Here is a 16,445-nt window from a genome sequence, read left to right on the forward strand (position 1 = left end):
ATCTACCTTCATCCTTCTGCAAGTGAGCCAGTTCTCCAAGCAGAGATTTGGAGGGAGATCCTTCTCCTCAGTAGGTGCCTCCCTCTGGAATAGCCTCCCTGCCGCCCTCCGTCTTGAGCCTGATCTTCTTAAGTTCCGGAAACTCCCCAAGACCTTCCTCTCTTCCCTCCCTCTACCCTGCTAACTTAGCTCTCGGCTCTTTCCCTTTTGCCCTCCTTTTTCTTACAGCTTGCTGACTGGCTGCCTGGTGTACCTCAGTCTCTCAGGTCCCGGGCACCCCCGCCAGTCCTCTCTCGCACTTGCCTCAGGGCCCTAAACCCCACCCACTTTCTCTGCACTTGAGAAATAACCCTAGAGAGTGACTCTCTCTCTGCACTTACCCCAGTCTGTACCTTACCGGGTGAACTTGAACCTCCCCCTCCCTCCGACCGCCTGTGCACTTGCACGATGCGAATGCACCGTGCCTGAAGATAGTCTGTCTGTTCTTTCTGGTCTTCACCCCTTAATTGCACTGTTAAAACTGCTGAATCGCTGTCAGGCCTATTTGCTGTGTCTCAACTGTTAAATGTATTTTATGCACTTACTCTGCCTTTGCAGACTACTATCGTCTCAGAATTTCAAGGGCCCTGAGCTACTTTTTTTCCCCCCATGTTCCCACCCTCCTTGAGCGCTTTGAAACACTTGCCTGCATATAGGCGCTTTATAAATAAACAATACCATACTGATGAGGCCCAACACGGCCGAAACGCATGTCTGGGGTTTGTTATTGGTACTCTTATTCAGAGGAGACGTGCCCAGCATTTCGGTGCTGGACTGACTAGGTGGGTGGGGCCAGACTGATACATAAAAGGATATTTCTCCTTTGTGATGGGTACAGTGAGCTAAAGCATCTCTGTAGACCCTGCCTAATGGGACCATAACTGTAGAACAGGTTATTTGGCTGTGTTTGTTCTCAGTAGAGAGGCACCCAGAACTTTTACACTTATATATATATATATATTTCTGAGGCTTGTGGAATCTGCTTAGATCACATGCTGTGCATAGGCCAGCATCTAGTGGAAGCTGCAGAGTATTACAGTTTTTTCGAAACTCGAAAATTGAATTTGACACAAGGCGTGCCAGTAATACTATCCCTAGTGTGACGTCCACTGTACTCCTGATCCCTCACGCGTATAGGACCCTCAGATTGTTTTTCTTCCACCATACTTGTCGGAAGCATAGTTGCGGAGCTCCCTGGCTTTCTGCCATTTTGCTAAACATTTAAATGTCCCCGTTCTTTCACCCTTACATCGAGATATCGAAGATCGACGCCGGAACGAAGAACAAACAACCGTCAAGACTGCACGACGGACATTGGGCCTCGGAAGGACTCTGGCCTCGGCCCTGCAAGTAGGGAGAGTGGGGGGTGGAAACCTACTCATACTCATTATTATCATTTCCTACATACACTAGCCCGCTGCATTAAGGTGACACATGGAGAATACTCCATTAAAATGTTGCCCCAAGTGCAACCGCAAGTACCCTTGGGTTGACAAACACGCCACCTGTAATCTGTTTGCCTAGGGACCCACCCCGAAGCTAACTGCAGAGCGTGTAGCCTTTTTAAGGCAAAAACACTAAAGGGCCGCTCCACTAAACGTTGGGCCCACCACGCCAGGCAGCTCGAGACCATCGAAGCGGTGGGTGCCTTCAGTGATGGCAGCGACGCCGCACTTTTGGACGGCGAGGGCACAGGGTTGTCGAAAAACGCCCAAACGCTAGTCCCAGACCTCGGAGGATTGTCTGGCGGGGCAGTTATGGGGACCACACCCGGCGACACAAGCGCTACCCAAACTACTACACATAAACACACTAAGGCCAACCGAGACTCGACACACGTGTCGAGTTCTGGGAATAAAGAGGCACATAGAGAGTGGTCCACAGAATCGGTGTCCTCTGGGCGTTCCAGGTCGAGATCGCCGCACGACGCACCGCAACCGTCCAGTTGCCAAAAGTGCCTTGCTCCCCAAAGTCACAGAGGTATATTCGTCAGATGACGAATCCGACCTCCACCCACAAGCTGCACGCTTAGTCGGCTCTGGCAGCCCGTTCGGCATCTGTCTCCAAAAGTCGACGTGCACACTCGAAATATTCAGAGAGTACCCTAGACACCCCCGAATCTCGACGCCAGGCGTCGAAAGGTTCGGAAAAAGGTCAAAACATCAGGAAAACACTCTTCTACTCGGGGGGGGGGGAACAGCAGAAAAAGTCATCACACAACTTCTGCACCCCAGGTACACAAAGACAGACACAAGTCTTCAGATAAGGATAGATCCCTTTCCCTGTCTCTAAACCCAAACGTATCCCTTCCACTCCTCAGGATATGGGAATAGAAGTACCACCTCAACAGGAAGTTGTCATCCCCAGCTCCAGAGAATGGAGCGCTGAGGACATAGACCGGGTAATGAGGAGAATGTCTTCCTTGGCTAATTTCTACAAAAAGAAACCCAGAACATTTTCTCAGTTATCAGAGTACCCCTGACAACGCTACTCCTTCAGGATCCAAGTACCCTCAGTCTACAATAAAGACTCTCCTGTTTGCAAAGAACCACAGGTTACTGACTTTCCAGTAGATAACTAGCCCCTTCTAAATGAGGTCTGAGCTAGAGCTGCTGAGCACTTCCACATAGACTCTCAGGGGACGCAAGAAGAGAGGGACTTTGCAGAGGAGATCGTGAGAGACAAGAAACCCATTGCCCAAGCCATTCCAATTCTGAAGTCCATACAACGCAGAATTGATCCTTCCCTCCTCACCCCTAATCTCACCAGGGCTGTAAACCCCAGAATTGAAAAGATGTTCAGGGCCGCCCAGTCAGACCCACTTTACATAAGGGGTCAACTTAAGCCCGACTCACTGGTAGTCACTAACACCAGGAAAAGAGCGGGGACACCTCTGTCAGCATCTGAGGCTCCCCCAGACAAGGAGAACAAAAGGATTTATGGGCTAGGAAGGAAGTTGGACTCCACTTCCGCTTACCAAGCAAGAATCGCCAATACCACCACTCTGCTGGCAAGCTATAATTGCCACCAGTGGGAGCAGGTAGCTGCTCTCATTGACTCCGCACCGGAACCATTAAAGGGCCAGTTAGCCCAGATAGCGTCGGAGGGTAGAGCCGTGTCAGGATGCATTCTAAAGACGACCTTTGACGCCACAGATAATGCAGGCCGGCTCATAGCAGAGAGCACCATCATTAAGAGGCATGCTTGGCTTAGACAGTCAGGGTTTAAACCCGAGACCCAGGCTACCCTTATCGACATGCCAGTGGAACCAAATGTCTTGTTTGGCAAAGCAGTAGAGGAGGCACTCAAAACTGCCAAAGACGAGTACAATACCCTTAAATCCCTGGGACAATTGACTAATAAGCCCACGAACCAAAGAGGGAATAGTAATTTTCGTCGCTCACGCAGCCAAAATTCCCAGAAGGGCTCCAATTACACACAGGTGCAGAGTACATCGTGGGGCGGCAACCAACAGACTACCCAAAGTTACGGCAGAGGTAATAAAAGGAGCTGTGGTAGAGGAAGAGGCAGCCCAGCCAGAGGTGGTACGCCTCCCGGCAAACAGTGACGTTCCCAGGGTCCCTTCCCACGCATCCCCAGTAGGGGGGGCGCATAACCAACTTCACCCAGGCATGGGAAGGGATCACATCGGACAGATGGGTGCTGTCCGCAGGATACTGCATCGAACTGCTGGAGCGCCCCCGCAACCACCCTCCAAGACGAGATGCATTCCCTAGACCACCAGAAGATCCTCCTCGAGGAAATCGTCAATCTTCTAGCAAAGGACGCGATGGAACTCGTCCCGGGCAACCAGGTAAACAAGGGTATTTATTCAACTTACTTCCTTGTGCCAAAAAAAGATTTGACAATGCGCCCAGTATTAGACTTACGCCCTGCAAACAAGTATGTCAAGCCCGAAAAATTTTGCATGAATACCCTCCAAGAGGTAATCCCCCTCCTAAAGAGAGGGGATTACATGGCAACATTGGACATGAAAATGCCTATTTTCATATTTCCATGTTCCCAGCGCACAGAAGATTCTTGCGCTTCAAGGTGGACAGTCAGCACTACCAGTTCAAGGTGCTGCCCTTCGGCATAGCCTCGGCTCCAAGGGTATTCACCAAGGTACTGGGGGTGGCGGCGGCACACCTACGCAGGGAGGCAATCCCAGTGTATCCTTACCTGGACGACTGGCTCATCATGGGGGAAACCCCAGTAATTTGCAGATCCAACATCCAAAGAACTATCGACCTCCTCTTTCGAATTGGGTTTCTCTATCAACGAGAAAAAATCAAGCCTGGTGGTGCCAAGCACCTCCAAACAGCTCCTAGGAGCTGTCCTAAATACTCGCGGGGTTGGCCTTTCCATCAGAGGAAAGACATTCGGAATATACTACTGCAAATTCCTCAATATCTGCCCGGTCGTCCGAAAAGGGTGCGCAAAGTGATGCGTTTGCTAGGCATGATGGCGTCATGTATTTACCTGGTTCCCCACACGGGCCTGCGCATTGCGACCCATGCAGGAATGGTTGGCGAAACAATGGTCTCAGGCAAGTAGTCAGTGGGACGATCTAGTGGTCGTTTAGCCAACACTTGTACAAAGTCTTCACTGGTGGACGAGAGAAAACCTGTCAAAGGGGAAATCCTTTTTTTGATCCGGAGATACAGGCTGTAGTCACTACAGACGCGTCCCTATTGGGGTGGGGAGCACACCTTCACCACACAGCACAGGGTCTCTGGTTTCACACAGTGGCCAAGAATCACATCAATCTGCTAGAGCTTCTGGCAGTCTTCAGAGCGCTTCGAGCGTTCGAACCCCACCTGATGAACCTGTCAGTGAAGATCTTAACAGACAGCATGACAGCTATGTTTTACATAAACAAGCAGGGAGGGACTTGTTCGCCAATTCTGTCCAGGCTTGCCCCGAAAATTTGGACATGGGCACTCAGACGGAACATTTACCTGTCATCTCAACATGTTCCAGGGGATCTCAATTCACTGGCAGACGCTTTGAGCAGAGATCCCTCCCAGAAGAACACGAATGGTGTCTCCACAGAGGAGTCATAGAAGACCTCTTCTCACAGTGGGGTTTCCCCACTACAGACCTATTCACCACAAGCGAAAACAGACAATGCCCAGGATTCGCATCCAGGTTCCCCCAGCAAGACTCCAAGGGGAACGCTGTGTGGATGAACTGGTCAGGGATGTTAACCTACGCTTTTCCACCAACGCCTCTCATGAGGAAGGTGGTCCACAAGATGCACAGAGAATCGATGACACTCATCCTAGTTGCTCCCATGTGAGCGAGACAACCGTGGTTCCCACACCTGCGCGCAGACTAGCAGTGTGCGAACCCATCAGTCTCCCGTGCTGGCACAACCTACTATCCCAGCACCAAGGTCAAACGGTGCATCCTCAACATGTGTTTACACCCTCTGTCCCAACAGGCCATCCCCGCCCTCTTTAGACCCCCTGTGTTCCCTTGTGCACCCCACCCTTCCTGCACACAGGAGTCTGTCCTGATACATTCTGGTTTCACCATCACCGTCTTGTGGCCAATGCTGAATTTTACTTTTATGGACTTCATTGATTCACGGTGCGTCACCCTTTCTCAACTCTCATGCTGGACTTCCTTTGCATCTTGTACTCATGGTGGCCCTGAATCACGCTGTTCCATCTTTATCTTGTATCCTGGCTTGCAGCATTGTGTTGCTACTGACTTCTGCAATTGTATTCGCTCTCCTCTCTTGCTTCTCCACTCTTTTTGACTGCTTGCTCTGTTCTTTCCTCCCCTTCCCTCTCCCTTTTCCTATCTCCTCCCCTTACTTTCTTCTATACATTTACTCTATCAGAATTGTCCCTGGACCTACTATGATAGCAACCTCGTCTGTCGCTCCCCTAGCCCCTTACTTTTGCCCCCACGCCCTCCAGCACTATCTGAAACGTTGCCCGGCCTAGTACAATAGTCAGTTGTTTTGTTCCTCTCCTCCCTTTCTGCACCCCTCTCGCTCACCTTTTGTTTTCCTCTGGCTCTACCAGAAATGTCATCGGGCCTAGTACGTTAGTCTCCTGTCTGTTTTCATTTCCTTCCCACTCTCCCCCTCCCTTCCTTATCTATTTCTTAGCACTTGCACTATCTGAAATGTCGTCAGGCCGAGTAAGATAGTTAATTTCACATCCTTACTGTTTATGGCCTGTAAGAATGTAGTTGTATTTTCTCTTGTTCCCTTTCTTGCCTTAAAGTGCTTTGAAACACATTGTGTATAGGCACTCTATCTGTTTTAGTTACACTATCCGATTTAGTCTCTGTCGGTTCGCTCGACTCCCTTTGCTCTTTGTTTTCTTTGTTCAACAACCTTGGGTTTCTATTTATAGTGGCTATTTATTCCTTTTGTTCTAAGCCTCGAATCTTTAAGGTTAGAGCCACGTTTTCAGTAGTTTGTGGAAAGACATGTCTTCGGTGAGTCGAATGTGGGGGTGGAAGCGAGGTCCAGATAGTAGGGGCCAAGGCTAAGAAAGATGATCCTCCTAACCTGACTGAGTTGGTGTTTGGTATCACTAGGAGGAGGGCAGAGCTTGATCTTAGAGTGCTTGGAGGGTGGTAGGGTTTTAGCTTGTTCTGTAGGTATAGAGGTCCGGTTTTATGCATTGCCTGGTTGGAGATGCATAAGGTTTTGAATGTCACTCTTCGTCCAACCGGGAGACAGTGCAGAGTTCTGAGAGCTGGAGAGGTGTGGTCTCTTGGGCCAAGTGCTAGAAGCAGTTTGGCTGCAGCGCTTTGTGCTCTTTGTAGTTTAATGAGGTGGTATGTTTGGACCCCGAGGTAGAGGGAGTTGGCATAGTCCAGTCTTGACATTACAATAGATAGGACAGTCGCGAGTCTGTTGGGAAAGGAGAAGTATGGAAAAATGCGTCTAAGAATTTTGACGTGGTAATCGGAGGGCTTGGAGATGTTGATTTGGCGAGAGAGGGTTAGGTTGGAGTCGAGAGTGCATCCAAGGTTTTTTACTGTGGTTGAGGTGGTTGGCGAATTGGCCAGGGATGCTGGCCAGGGTAGAGGGTGGGGGAGAAGCTCAGTGTTGCCGCACACCATGATTTCAGTTTTGGTGGGGTTTAAGAGGAGGTGGTTTGTGGTCATCAAGCGATCAATGGCAAGGAGGCAGGCAGCAAGGTCGGGCTGACAGTTTGGGTTTGAGTTGAGGAGTTTTAGGATTAATTGGGTGTCATCGGCGTAGTTATAGCACAGGATACTGTGCAAGCTGATTATTCCTGGGAGGGTGGACATATAAAGGTTGAACAGGGGGGCTGATAGGCACGCTCCTTGTGGAACTCCGGTATTGACTGGTCGGGCGGCGGAAGCAAAGGCGGAGAGGAGGGTTATTTGGTTTCTATTGTTGAGGAAGGATGGTGAGCCTAACGTGCAAATGAAGTTTTTACAGGCGTTACATGGGATGCTGGGGCATGTAAAGCTTCACTTGGTATCCAATTGCATTGCCCATGTATGTGAAACTGTACTGTGCATTTGGTGAACATAAGATGGATACCCGACATTAACTAGCATTAGATGACATTTCTGATGATGCATTTGGTATACAATGGTAGTGCTTTTCTCGTGTGAGGCTGTACCTTGCTTATGTTGTCGAATTCCAGGAGAATGAGATAATAGTTGGCATTAAATGACATTTCTGAGGAGTTGCAGGCTGCATTTTTGCGTTTATTTGCAGCAGCTGGACAGGCTGTACATTACATTTTGACATAACTGGCATGTCCGTGCGATGGTAGTATCTCTGTATAGTGGGATACATTTGGAATTTTATGGAAGCACCTGGGAATGTGAGGCAGTATTAAGCATAAGACTACCTGTAGGGCGAAGCTGTAAGTACCTTAAGGTTGCGGTTAATGGCCATATATTTGCATATGAATGCAGATCCATGGTCTATTTTGGTGTGGCTCCATTTACTCCTGTCAAGTTATATGAACGCCACCCATGGCGTTCCAAGGAGGCACCTGTGTAATCACGATTGGTAACAAAAGGTTAAAATGTTTGCATTAGTCACTTGTTTTAGTTTATTAATCGCAAGCTTATCAACATTGTGTTTCCATTGGCAACGTCACTTCTGAGGTTGAAGTGTGTGACATCCCTACCTCTTAGGCCATTGACTGTGTGATGTCACTTCCGCTACCCCTGGAACTGTGTCAATTTGTCGCTGCACTGGTAGTCCTTTCTCATGCAAGGACACCGAGACCGTCTGCTACGCAGCCATGCAGTACCACGTAGTGGCTTTGAGGAAAAGGTCCTGATCAGTCTGTGGCTGGACAATATTTCAGAGCGGATAGGAAGGAATACTGAATCAAATAGAATGTTGCCGAAGTTAATTAACCTTTTGCTTCATGTTCAGAAATAGCTGGAAAACGTCCCTGTCGAGTTGCTTTTACAACAGTTTCCTTTTTTTTCTCTGCTGTTTCTGGGCACAGCAGGCACAACATCTGACTAACCAGTACCATGGTTGGGATTTCATTGACATTTGAAAGTTGTCTCACGTTGCTGATGCTACCTTTCACCATGGTGAGCCTAGGTTGGTAGTGAGCGTCCGCATCTACTTACCCTGGATGTCATGTGCCAGCGTCTTCACGTTATTGGCATTCTTGCAAGATACCAGTCTCCCTTTGTAAATATATTCTAGCTGGCTGGAGGTAACATTAGTTGCCGCTGTTCTGTGGGGTGTTTTGTAATGGGTAGTAATGCTAACTCCTCAGAGTCCTTCGGATACTTGCCATAGAATCCTGTTATACATTAATTAATAATGAATATTATAAGTTATTGAAGATCCTTGGGCTCCCCTTTCTGGGAAGATAGCATGCATTGTGGCTATTGCTTTTTCAGTAAGAATTTGCCTTTGTACTGTTTATCGTAGACCAGCGGTTTATTTTTCCTATCGAAGGCTAAGGCACTAATTTGACCTGTCTGCAAAAGTATGTGTTTATTTACCTGTCTTACTTGCACACGGAGAAATATTATATGCAAACATTGTATATCAAGTATTTATGCCTTTTTTTGTTTTTAATCTACATGTGACATGTTCATCGGCTTCTTTACCTATGTAAATATTGAACCTTTAAGCCTCAACTGAAGTTACAATTTAAAATATATACCTTGATGCTATGAAAAAGAAAAAACATTTTTATCTGTATGCATTTAATTGAACTATTTATTGAAACAAATCATTTTCACAAAACTTTTTTGTGTACTTCGAATGTAGATTTTCAATTGTTTCTTTCTGTGGCTAAGTATTGCTATCTAAACATATATTCTCAATCCTGCTTTCTTTGCTCTTTTCACACAGACCTGCTTGGTGTTAACCCTGTGCGCTGTGTTTTGGGTAAGTGAAGAATCTTGATGGTGTAGATGTTTTTTTGTCTTGATATGTGGCAGTTATTTTAAAAGTTGGAAGAAAATCCATTCTTTGCTTGCAGCGGTTATAGTTGAAGTTGTAAGATCATCTTGCAAGTCTACCGTACCAGATTTAAAACACTTAGCTGCCCATTTTATTCTCATCTACATTATTCCTCGGTTACCAAGTCTCTTTAGTACACCTACAACAGTGTTCCACAGCCGCTCAATTATCTTCTATTGGTGAAGGTTTTCAGAACCCTGGCTAGTTGTGCTCTTAATCTTTGCTTGATAAATAAAATCGGATTATCTGGCACTAGGTATTCTTGCAGTAATATTGGTATATTACCTCTCCACATTTGCTATTAGTGTTGATCATTTGCTGCCTATTCAACTGCTGTCTCTCTTCCACCAAGAAATGCTCCTAATTCAATCTAATTGTACTCTACTAATGCCGACATGAAACATTTGGATAGTGTCTGTCCTAAGCATTATTTTTCCCAAATGCATGGAATGCTAGCAATATGCTTGTTTTGGTTAGGTCTGCTCCTTTCTTTGGGAAAATAAGCAAACATCAGTTGCTGTAGATAAATCGTATTTACACACAACAAAGTGCAAAAGAAAGTACTCCATCTTTGCTTGGTATTTATACTCTAGCCAGTCTGTTACGACCTTAGTGTTCCAACTAGTTAAATTTGCTTGCACCTCTTAAATCAATACAGTTGTGTGCCAGGGTTGATTTCAGTGGGACAGCAAGAAGCTTTGTGTGTATGACAAAATTGATAAGCTTCTTTACCTACACCAGAACACTGCAACATTCCCAATTTACAAACTCTGACAATGGTGTGTGTGGTCATTGCACATGGTGCGATTTGACATCTTGCCTGCAACCTTGTTGAAAAGGTGAGGCCACATTGTGGCAGAATTTACCCTTAAGAAGCCTGCTGCCACAGCTTATTGAACTCTTTATCATCTGCAACGTGCTCATTGGCCGAACTGGCACCTGTTTCCAAAATGACCAACGCAACGCAGCCCCATAGCGAGGCTGTTTAGTTTTCTAGGCAACTCCGCCAGCAGGTGGAAGCTAGCCCACAGAGGAAGGCCCTGTTTGCTCCTGTTCGCCACGGCGAGCCACAGATCAACATTGCCCATGTGAGCGCTTTCACTCCCTTCACCATTGTCCCTCATCGCGTCTACTCACGCATGTGTACAAAAGTCCTTTACTCGCTTATCCAACTCGTGTATCCCGAACTATCTGTGCAACTCCCTGACACTGTACCGCAAAGGTCTTCTGCCCACTGTACCCGGGGACCCGTCCCCGAAGTCTACAGAATTTAGCACCAGATAATCACCATAATGCACGACCGTGACAAATGAGGTCACCAACACTGCCGGAGCGTACAAAACTCGCCTCATTATCCTACCTTGCAGTCCAATACCACTCTATGCCCTCATGTCTTACCACATTCGCCTACTGTGCTATTTTGCCCGTTTTGATATTAAGCTTACTGTGCTACCTTGCCCATTTTGATACGAAGCTTACTGTGCTATTTTGCCCACTGTGAGATTTAGAGTATTGTGACATCTAGCCTACTGTATCCTTCGAATGGATTGTCCTCCCACGTATTCCTCATCTTAGATATATCCTTACCTTCTCCTTTGCTGCTTTGGAAAAATTGTTCACTCTCTCCACCACAGGGCGCTCCACTCGAGGCAGCAGCGTCAATGTCCTTCGGCAGCATCCGTCGAGTGCCGACATCATCTTCTGTATAAATGCCTCGAGCGCGCCCGTTGGCCTCAGTTCTGTTTTTCCGTTAGCTTCGCTTCGGATTGAGTAACGGTGCTTCAGTTCGTAGAAATGTGTCTTCATCGAATCCTTCAACGCCGAAGACTGGATAAAAAAAATTCCAGAAATGTGCGAGAAAAATGTTGCTGACTGATCGCCTTCGAAATTGCCTCTGGTGCCTCGGGTCTGACCACCGTATAAACTAGTGCGTTTCCTGTCAGTCGATGACCCATAAGGCCTTAAAGGAACAGAGAGGTAAACTGGCGGTTGGGGGAGGAATCCTTGAGTTTTCTTCGAGAGGGAGAAAAGACTCAGCTGAGTCTTCATCAAAAGTCACAAAAAATCTAGGTCGAGGAGTAGATCTAGGAAGTCCTCGTCTTCTTCCTCAAAAAAGGCGAAGAAAAGACGACACCGGTCTCCCTCTTCCTCTTGCTCGACATCGTCTGAGGAAATCATTGCATGCCCATCAAAACATGATTCCCCAAGAAAATGGGATGCGTTCAGAACATCTATGTTAAAGATTTTTGAGAATGTGGCCCTTACCCCTTCAAAAAAGTCTAGCGAAGGCCATGCCCTTACTCGTACAAAAAGTGACAAGGGAAGATCTAAGATGAGAAAATCCGACAAAAAATTGTCGAGGGTGTCGTCCAGGGAATCTTCCCCGATGCCTCATAAAAAACGCCGACCAGTGCAAAAACCAGAGGTAGAACTCGAGAGAATGGCGTTGGACTCTCTACGCCATCAAAATCATCGTCTAAAACGTCCTTGAAGCCTCCATCGAAGGCGGTCGAATACAAGGTGTCGACAACCCATCCCAAAAAGGTTACGTTGATTGCACAGTTGACGGTGTCGAAGGCTCGTTCAACGGTGTCGACAATTACTTCAGGGTAGACAATTCCTTTGAAGGTGCAGATTACCTCGACGATATCGAAGGTGATGACTGCAACGTTGACGCCATCAACGCTTTTGTCGTCTTCGTTCATGCCAATTACAAAATCGACACCTGTGTTGAAGTCTACACCACCTGAAAAGGTATTTCATCCAGAAAATAGACATGATTTCTTTAGAACCATGTCCTCCATTTATGAGGGAGATTTGTCAGCAGAAGATGTTACACCTGCAGGTGTGAAATTTGGTACAAAATAAGCCCCTCAGGAGTTGATTGACCCTCAATCTAAGATGGCAGACTTATGAGTGCTTGCAGTCAGCAAGTGTTCTGGACACATCTCCAGAATATTAATTTGAAAAGCCTGACGCGGCTAAGCATGCTAATGTGGGAAATAGAAAGTTGATGAACAGGATAACTAAATTCATGGGATGGAGTAGAAATTCACCTGTTTATCAGGAGGCTGATATGACTGACATCCTTTCAGGGGGACCTCAGCAAGACCCCGTACATCCTTTTCATGTAGCTTTACAAAGGAGGGTGAACACTGCATGGGAAAACCCTGAATCTATTCCGGCAATAAATAAATAAAGTTTCAAAATATAGGCTCTGTTCTACAGATCCTGAATATTTGAGTAAACACCCATCACCTGAAAGTCTTGCAGTTCAGGCAGCTACTTCTACTAGAAATGATGCATATCCTACAATTCCCAAGGATAGGGATGATAAAAATATTGATGCATGGTTTCGAATGATTTTTACGTCCGGGAGCATGGCTTTAAAATCTACAAATGTAACTTGCACCCTTGCAAGATTTACATATACCCTGTGGGACTGTATGACGACAGCAGCTGAACACACCCCTGAAGGTGAGGAACGTGAAGGGTTCCTGTCCATAGTAAGGGATGGAAAGGAGGCTTCGGGGGAATGCCTTCAATCAGGTTTGGACACGGCTGACAGTATCAGTAGGTCTATGGCGTCTAGTACGGTACTACGCAGATTTGCGTTGCTGAGGAAGTCCAGTTTTGCACCGGATGTGCAGTCCAGGCTTCTCAATATGCCATTTGAAGGCTCAAGGTAGTTTGGCAGCAAGGCGGATGAAAGTTTGTAGAAGCTGCAGATCTCCAAAGTGGCGGCAAAATCGCTCAGTGCCGCTATACGAAAAGCTCAACAACGCCCTTACACAGGCTCATCTACCTGGAGGGGTCGTCCCTTTTGATTTTATTCCTCATTTGGAAAAGGAAGGGGACAGGCCAGTCAAAGAGGACAAAGGAAATTTCCTCTGGGGCGAGGAAAAGGTACTAAATCTGCCCCAGCAACAGTCCCTTCAGCCGCTGCTGCAGCTGCCGCAAAACCACTGTGAGGTTTTGACCCACAAGACCCTGGTGGGAGGCAGGATCTCACAGCATCTGGAAGAATGGCAGGGCATTACTTCAGATGCTTGGGCACTGGAAACAGTATCCCAAGGTTACTGCCTTCCTTTTCAAAAGAAATCTCAGAATCACCCGCCGGGATACAACTCTGCCAAACATCCAGACCTGCTCCTGTTGCAGGAAGTCTTAACCCTGCTACGGAAAGGTGTAATAGAACATGTACCTGTAGCGGAGAGGGACAAGGGTTGGTATTCCCCATATTTCCTCATACCAAAGAAGGATGGAGGATTGAGGCCCATCTTGGACTTGAGAAGCTTGAACAAGTTCCTCAGGAAGGACAAGTTCAAGATGGTCACAATTTCTCAGATCCTTCAGGCTCTCCAACTCCAAGACTGGTTGGTATCATTGGACCTTCAGGATTCTTACTTTCATGTGCCAATACATCTCAAACACAGGAAGTACCTGAGGTTCTCGATTGGCAATTCTCACTATCAATTTCGAGTTCTGCCTTTCGGGTTGACCTCCGCCCTGAGAGTTTTCACCACGTTGATGGCGGTGGTGGCAGCAAGTCTCGAGAGGGGATTCACGTCCACCCCTACCTGGATGATTGGATGATCAGGGCACGTTCTCCAGAACAAGCCCAGGAACACCTGTCCAAGACCTGACACTTCCTTCACAAACTAGACTTTTCTCTGAACTTAAAAAAGTCAAACATGATACCATCACAGAAACTCCAGTTTATCTTTTACGCTCACCTGGCTCCCACAGAGGCGTGGATCTGAACTGGACAGCTGCGGTCTCCACCAATGTGACGTGTAGGGCCGAAATGACGGACTGGACTGGCCCACCTAGCTTCGTTTGCTTGGCCCGTAGGAATATCCTTCTGCAAATGGAGAAAGGGAATTAACCACCCGTGGAGTCGAGTGTAAATTCCCCCCACACCCGCTGTTCTCCCCACAGATCACCCTTGATGTCCCCTCCTATAGTCTCACCTGATGGTTTGAAAAGATGAGCTCTCCATCCTGCATTGAGCGCAGGGGTGCGTTGATGACCAGTTGCTTCACTGGCTCGAAGGAATCAGTGAGTTCCAGAACAATGACTCCAAAAAATATGTAGTTCGTAAGAGTTCACATGTCTGACTTTAACTCTTGTCAGATTCCTTGCAGTTTGCAGCTTGACCCCAGCGACGAGTTCCTCGTGGTAGCTGACGAAGTTCAGGTAAGGATTTGGCTTATCCTACACAGTTCAATAAAATAAGGCCAGAATGTAAGCTGCCTGTCACCCTTATTCAGGCAGGGTGAGAAAATATGAAAATCGAGGAATTGTGCCACCGGCGGTAAAATTAGGTAAGTCTATTGCGGTGAGAAGAGTTCCCCTTATTGTCCCGCTGTCTCACCTTGTCGTCCTTTTGTTCCCCTTAGGGCGATGATGCAATGGAGACTGCGCCGACCCGTGAAGAGGAATAGTACCCCCGGCGGTAATCGGGTAAGTCTATGGGGGTAGTTACTATTGCCTCTGTTTATTTCCTTGGATAACCTTTGCTGTTCTTGTGTTCCCCTTAGGTGCCAGAATGCGGCGGAACGTGCAGAAGGATGCGGTGGATCGTGAGGATGCTCCGAGGGCCGGTGAGTTCAGCGCGTCGCTGCAGCAGGCGAGGCGGCGCACGTAAATGCTTCTTTCTTCCAGTTCGAAGGTGCAGTGGATCCGGAATCCAGGTAAGGATCGAAGGTTTGCTCTTATTCTAACCTTTCTCCTTCTGTTCCTCCCTTTTTCTAGGAGCTGCAGACTCAAGGCGGGCATGGCAGAAGACTGGATGCAGGCTTGCAGACACGGTGAGCGTTACGCTGCTGGATGCAGAATAACGCGAAGCATGTGCTGCTCTTCGGGCGTGGTTTAAATAGCCTCCAAAGTAGTCCCAGGTGAGTATTCTTCCCCAGCCCCACCCGAGTAAAAAATAGTCCCTAGGCAAAATAGTCCCTTCCAAGCCTCATTTGGCTTGGAGCTCTGCAGCATGGTCTGCACCAGGTAAGTTTACTCTGAGCCTGGCGCCATAGGTGCCAGGACCGCACCCAAACAGCCCCTAACAGGGGCTTTTCAGCTTGCTCAAAGCAACTTGATGCCTGCTTCTAGGGTTGCTGGGCCTGGTCTGGTTCCCCAGGGGTAGGCATCATGACATTATCGGAGCAGTCCTGGATACTTGTTCGGGCAAAGCCTTGCCTCCTGAAGAGAGAGCTCACCACATTCTGCAGATGGTAACAAAATTCCAGAATGCCCATTATCTACCGGCCTTCGATTTGTCTCAGGTTGCTCGGTTTTATGGCATCCTGCATTTTTCTGGTGCCAGAGACCAGGTTGAGGATGAGATCTCTTCAATGGGCCCTCAGGACTCAATGGTCTCAATTTTCAGGGGAAATGTGAGATCCAACCAGAGTAGCACAGGATCTTCAATGGTGGGCTTGCAGGGACCATATCCTCAGGGGAGAATCTTTTTGGCAACCATGGCCGGAGATAACTGTATTGACAGACGCCTCACTCACAGGTTGGGAAGCGCACACCAACGAGTTGACAATCGGAGGTCGTTGGTCTCCATCGGAGTCCAAACTACACATCAACCTATTAGAGCTGAGGGCAATCAGACTAGCTCTATAGGCCTTCCTGCCCTCTGTATGGGGGAAAGAATGTTCTGATAATGACAGAAAACACGGTGGCCATGTACTACCTCAACAAAAGAGGACGACTAGGGTCACTGCCACTGTGCAGAGAAGCAATTCAGCTCTGGTTCTGGGTGATACAGGAAGGGATCACTCTATCGTCAGTTAATCTAGCCGGAGAGCAAAATACAGCGGCGGACGCTCTGAGCTGGGAGAGAACAGTCGCCGAGGAGTGGGAACTAGCTCAGGAAGTCCTTCAGGAGATCTTTGCCCTTTGGAGAACCCCTCAAGTGGATCTGTTCGTGACCAGTGTCAACAGG

The 16,445-nt window shown here is 47.7% G+C and overlaps 1 protein-coding gene across 2 annotated transcripts in view; it reads left to right on the top strand.

Moving 5' to 3' along the window:
• The window catches only part of SFT2D1 (SFT2 domain containing 1), a 646,168-nt gene that overhangs the window by 481,604 nt on the left and 148,119 nt on the right, over positions 1–16,445 (top strand). For both annotated transcript variants that reach the window (XM_069607711.1, XM_069607710.1), the window contains one exon: positions 9,383–9,418. In XM_069607711.1, the coding sequence (XP_069463812.1) occupies positions 9,383–9,418 (36 nt within the window). The remainder of the gene's footprint in view (positions 1–9,382; positions 9,419–16,445) is intronic.

This window comes from Ambystoma mexicanum, chromosome 4q, assembly GCF_040938575.1.
Source record: "Ambystoma mexicanum isolate Mex_15411 chromosome 4q, UKY_AmexF1_1, whole genome shotgun sequence".
Classification (NCBI taxonomy): domain Eukaryota; kingdom Metazoa; phylum Chordata; class Amphibia; order Caudata; family Ambystomatidae; genus Ambystoma; species Ambystoma mexicanum.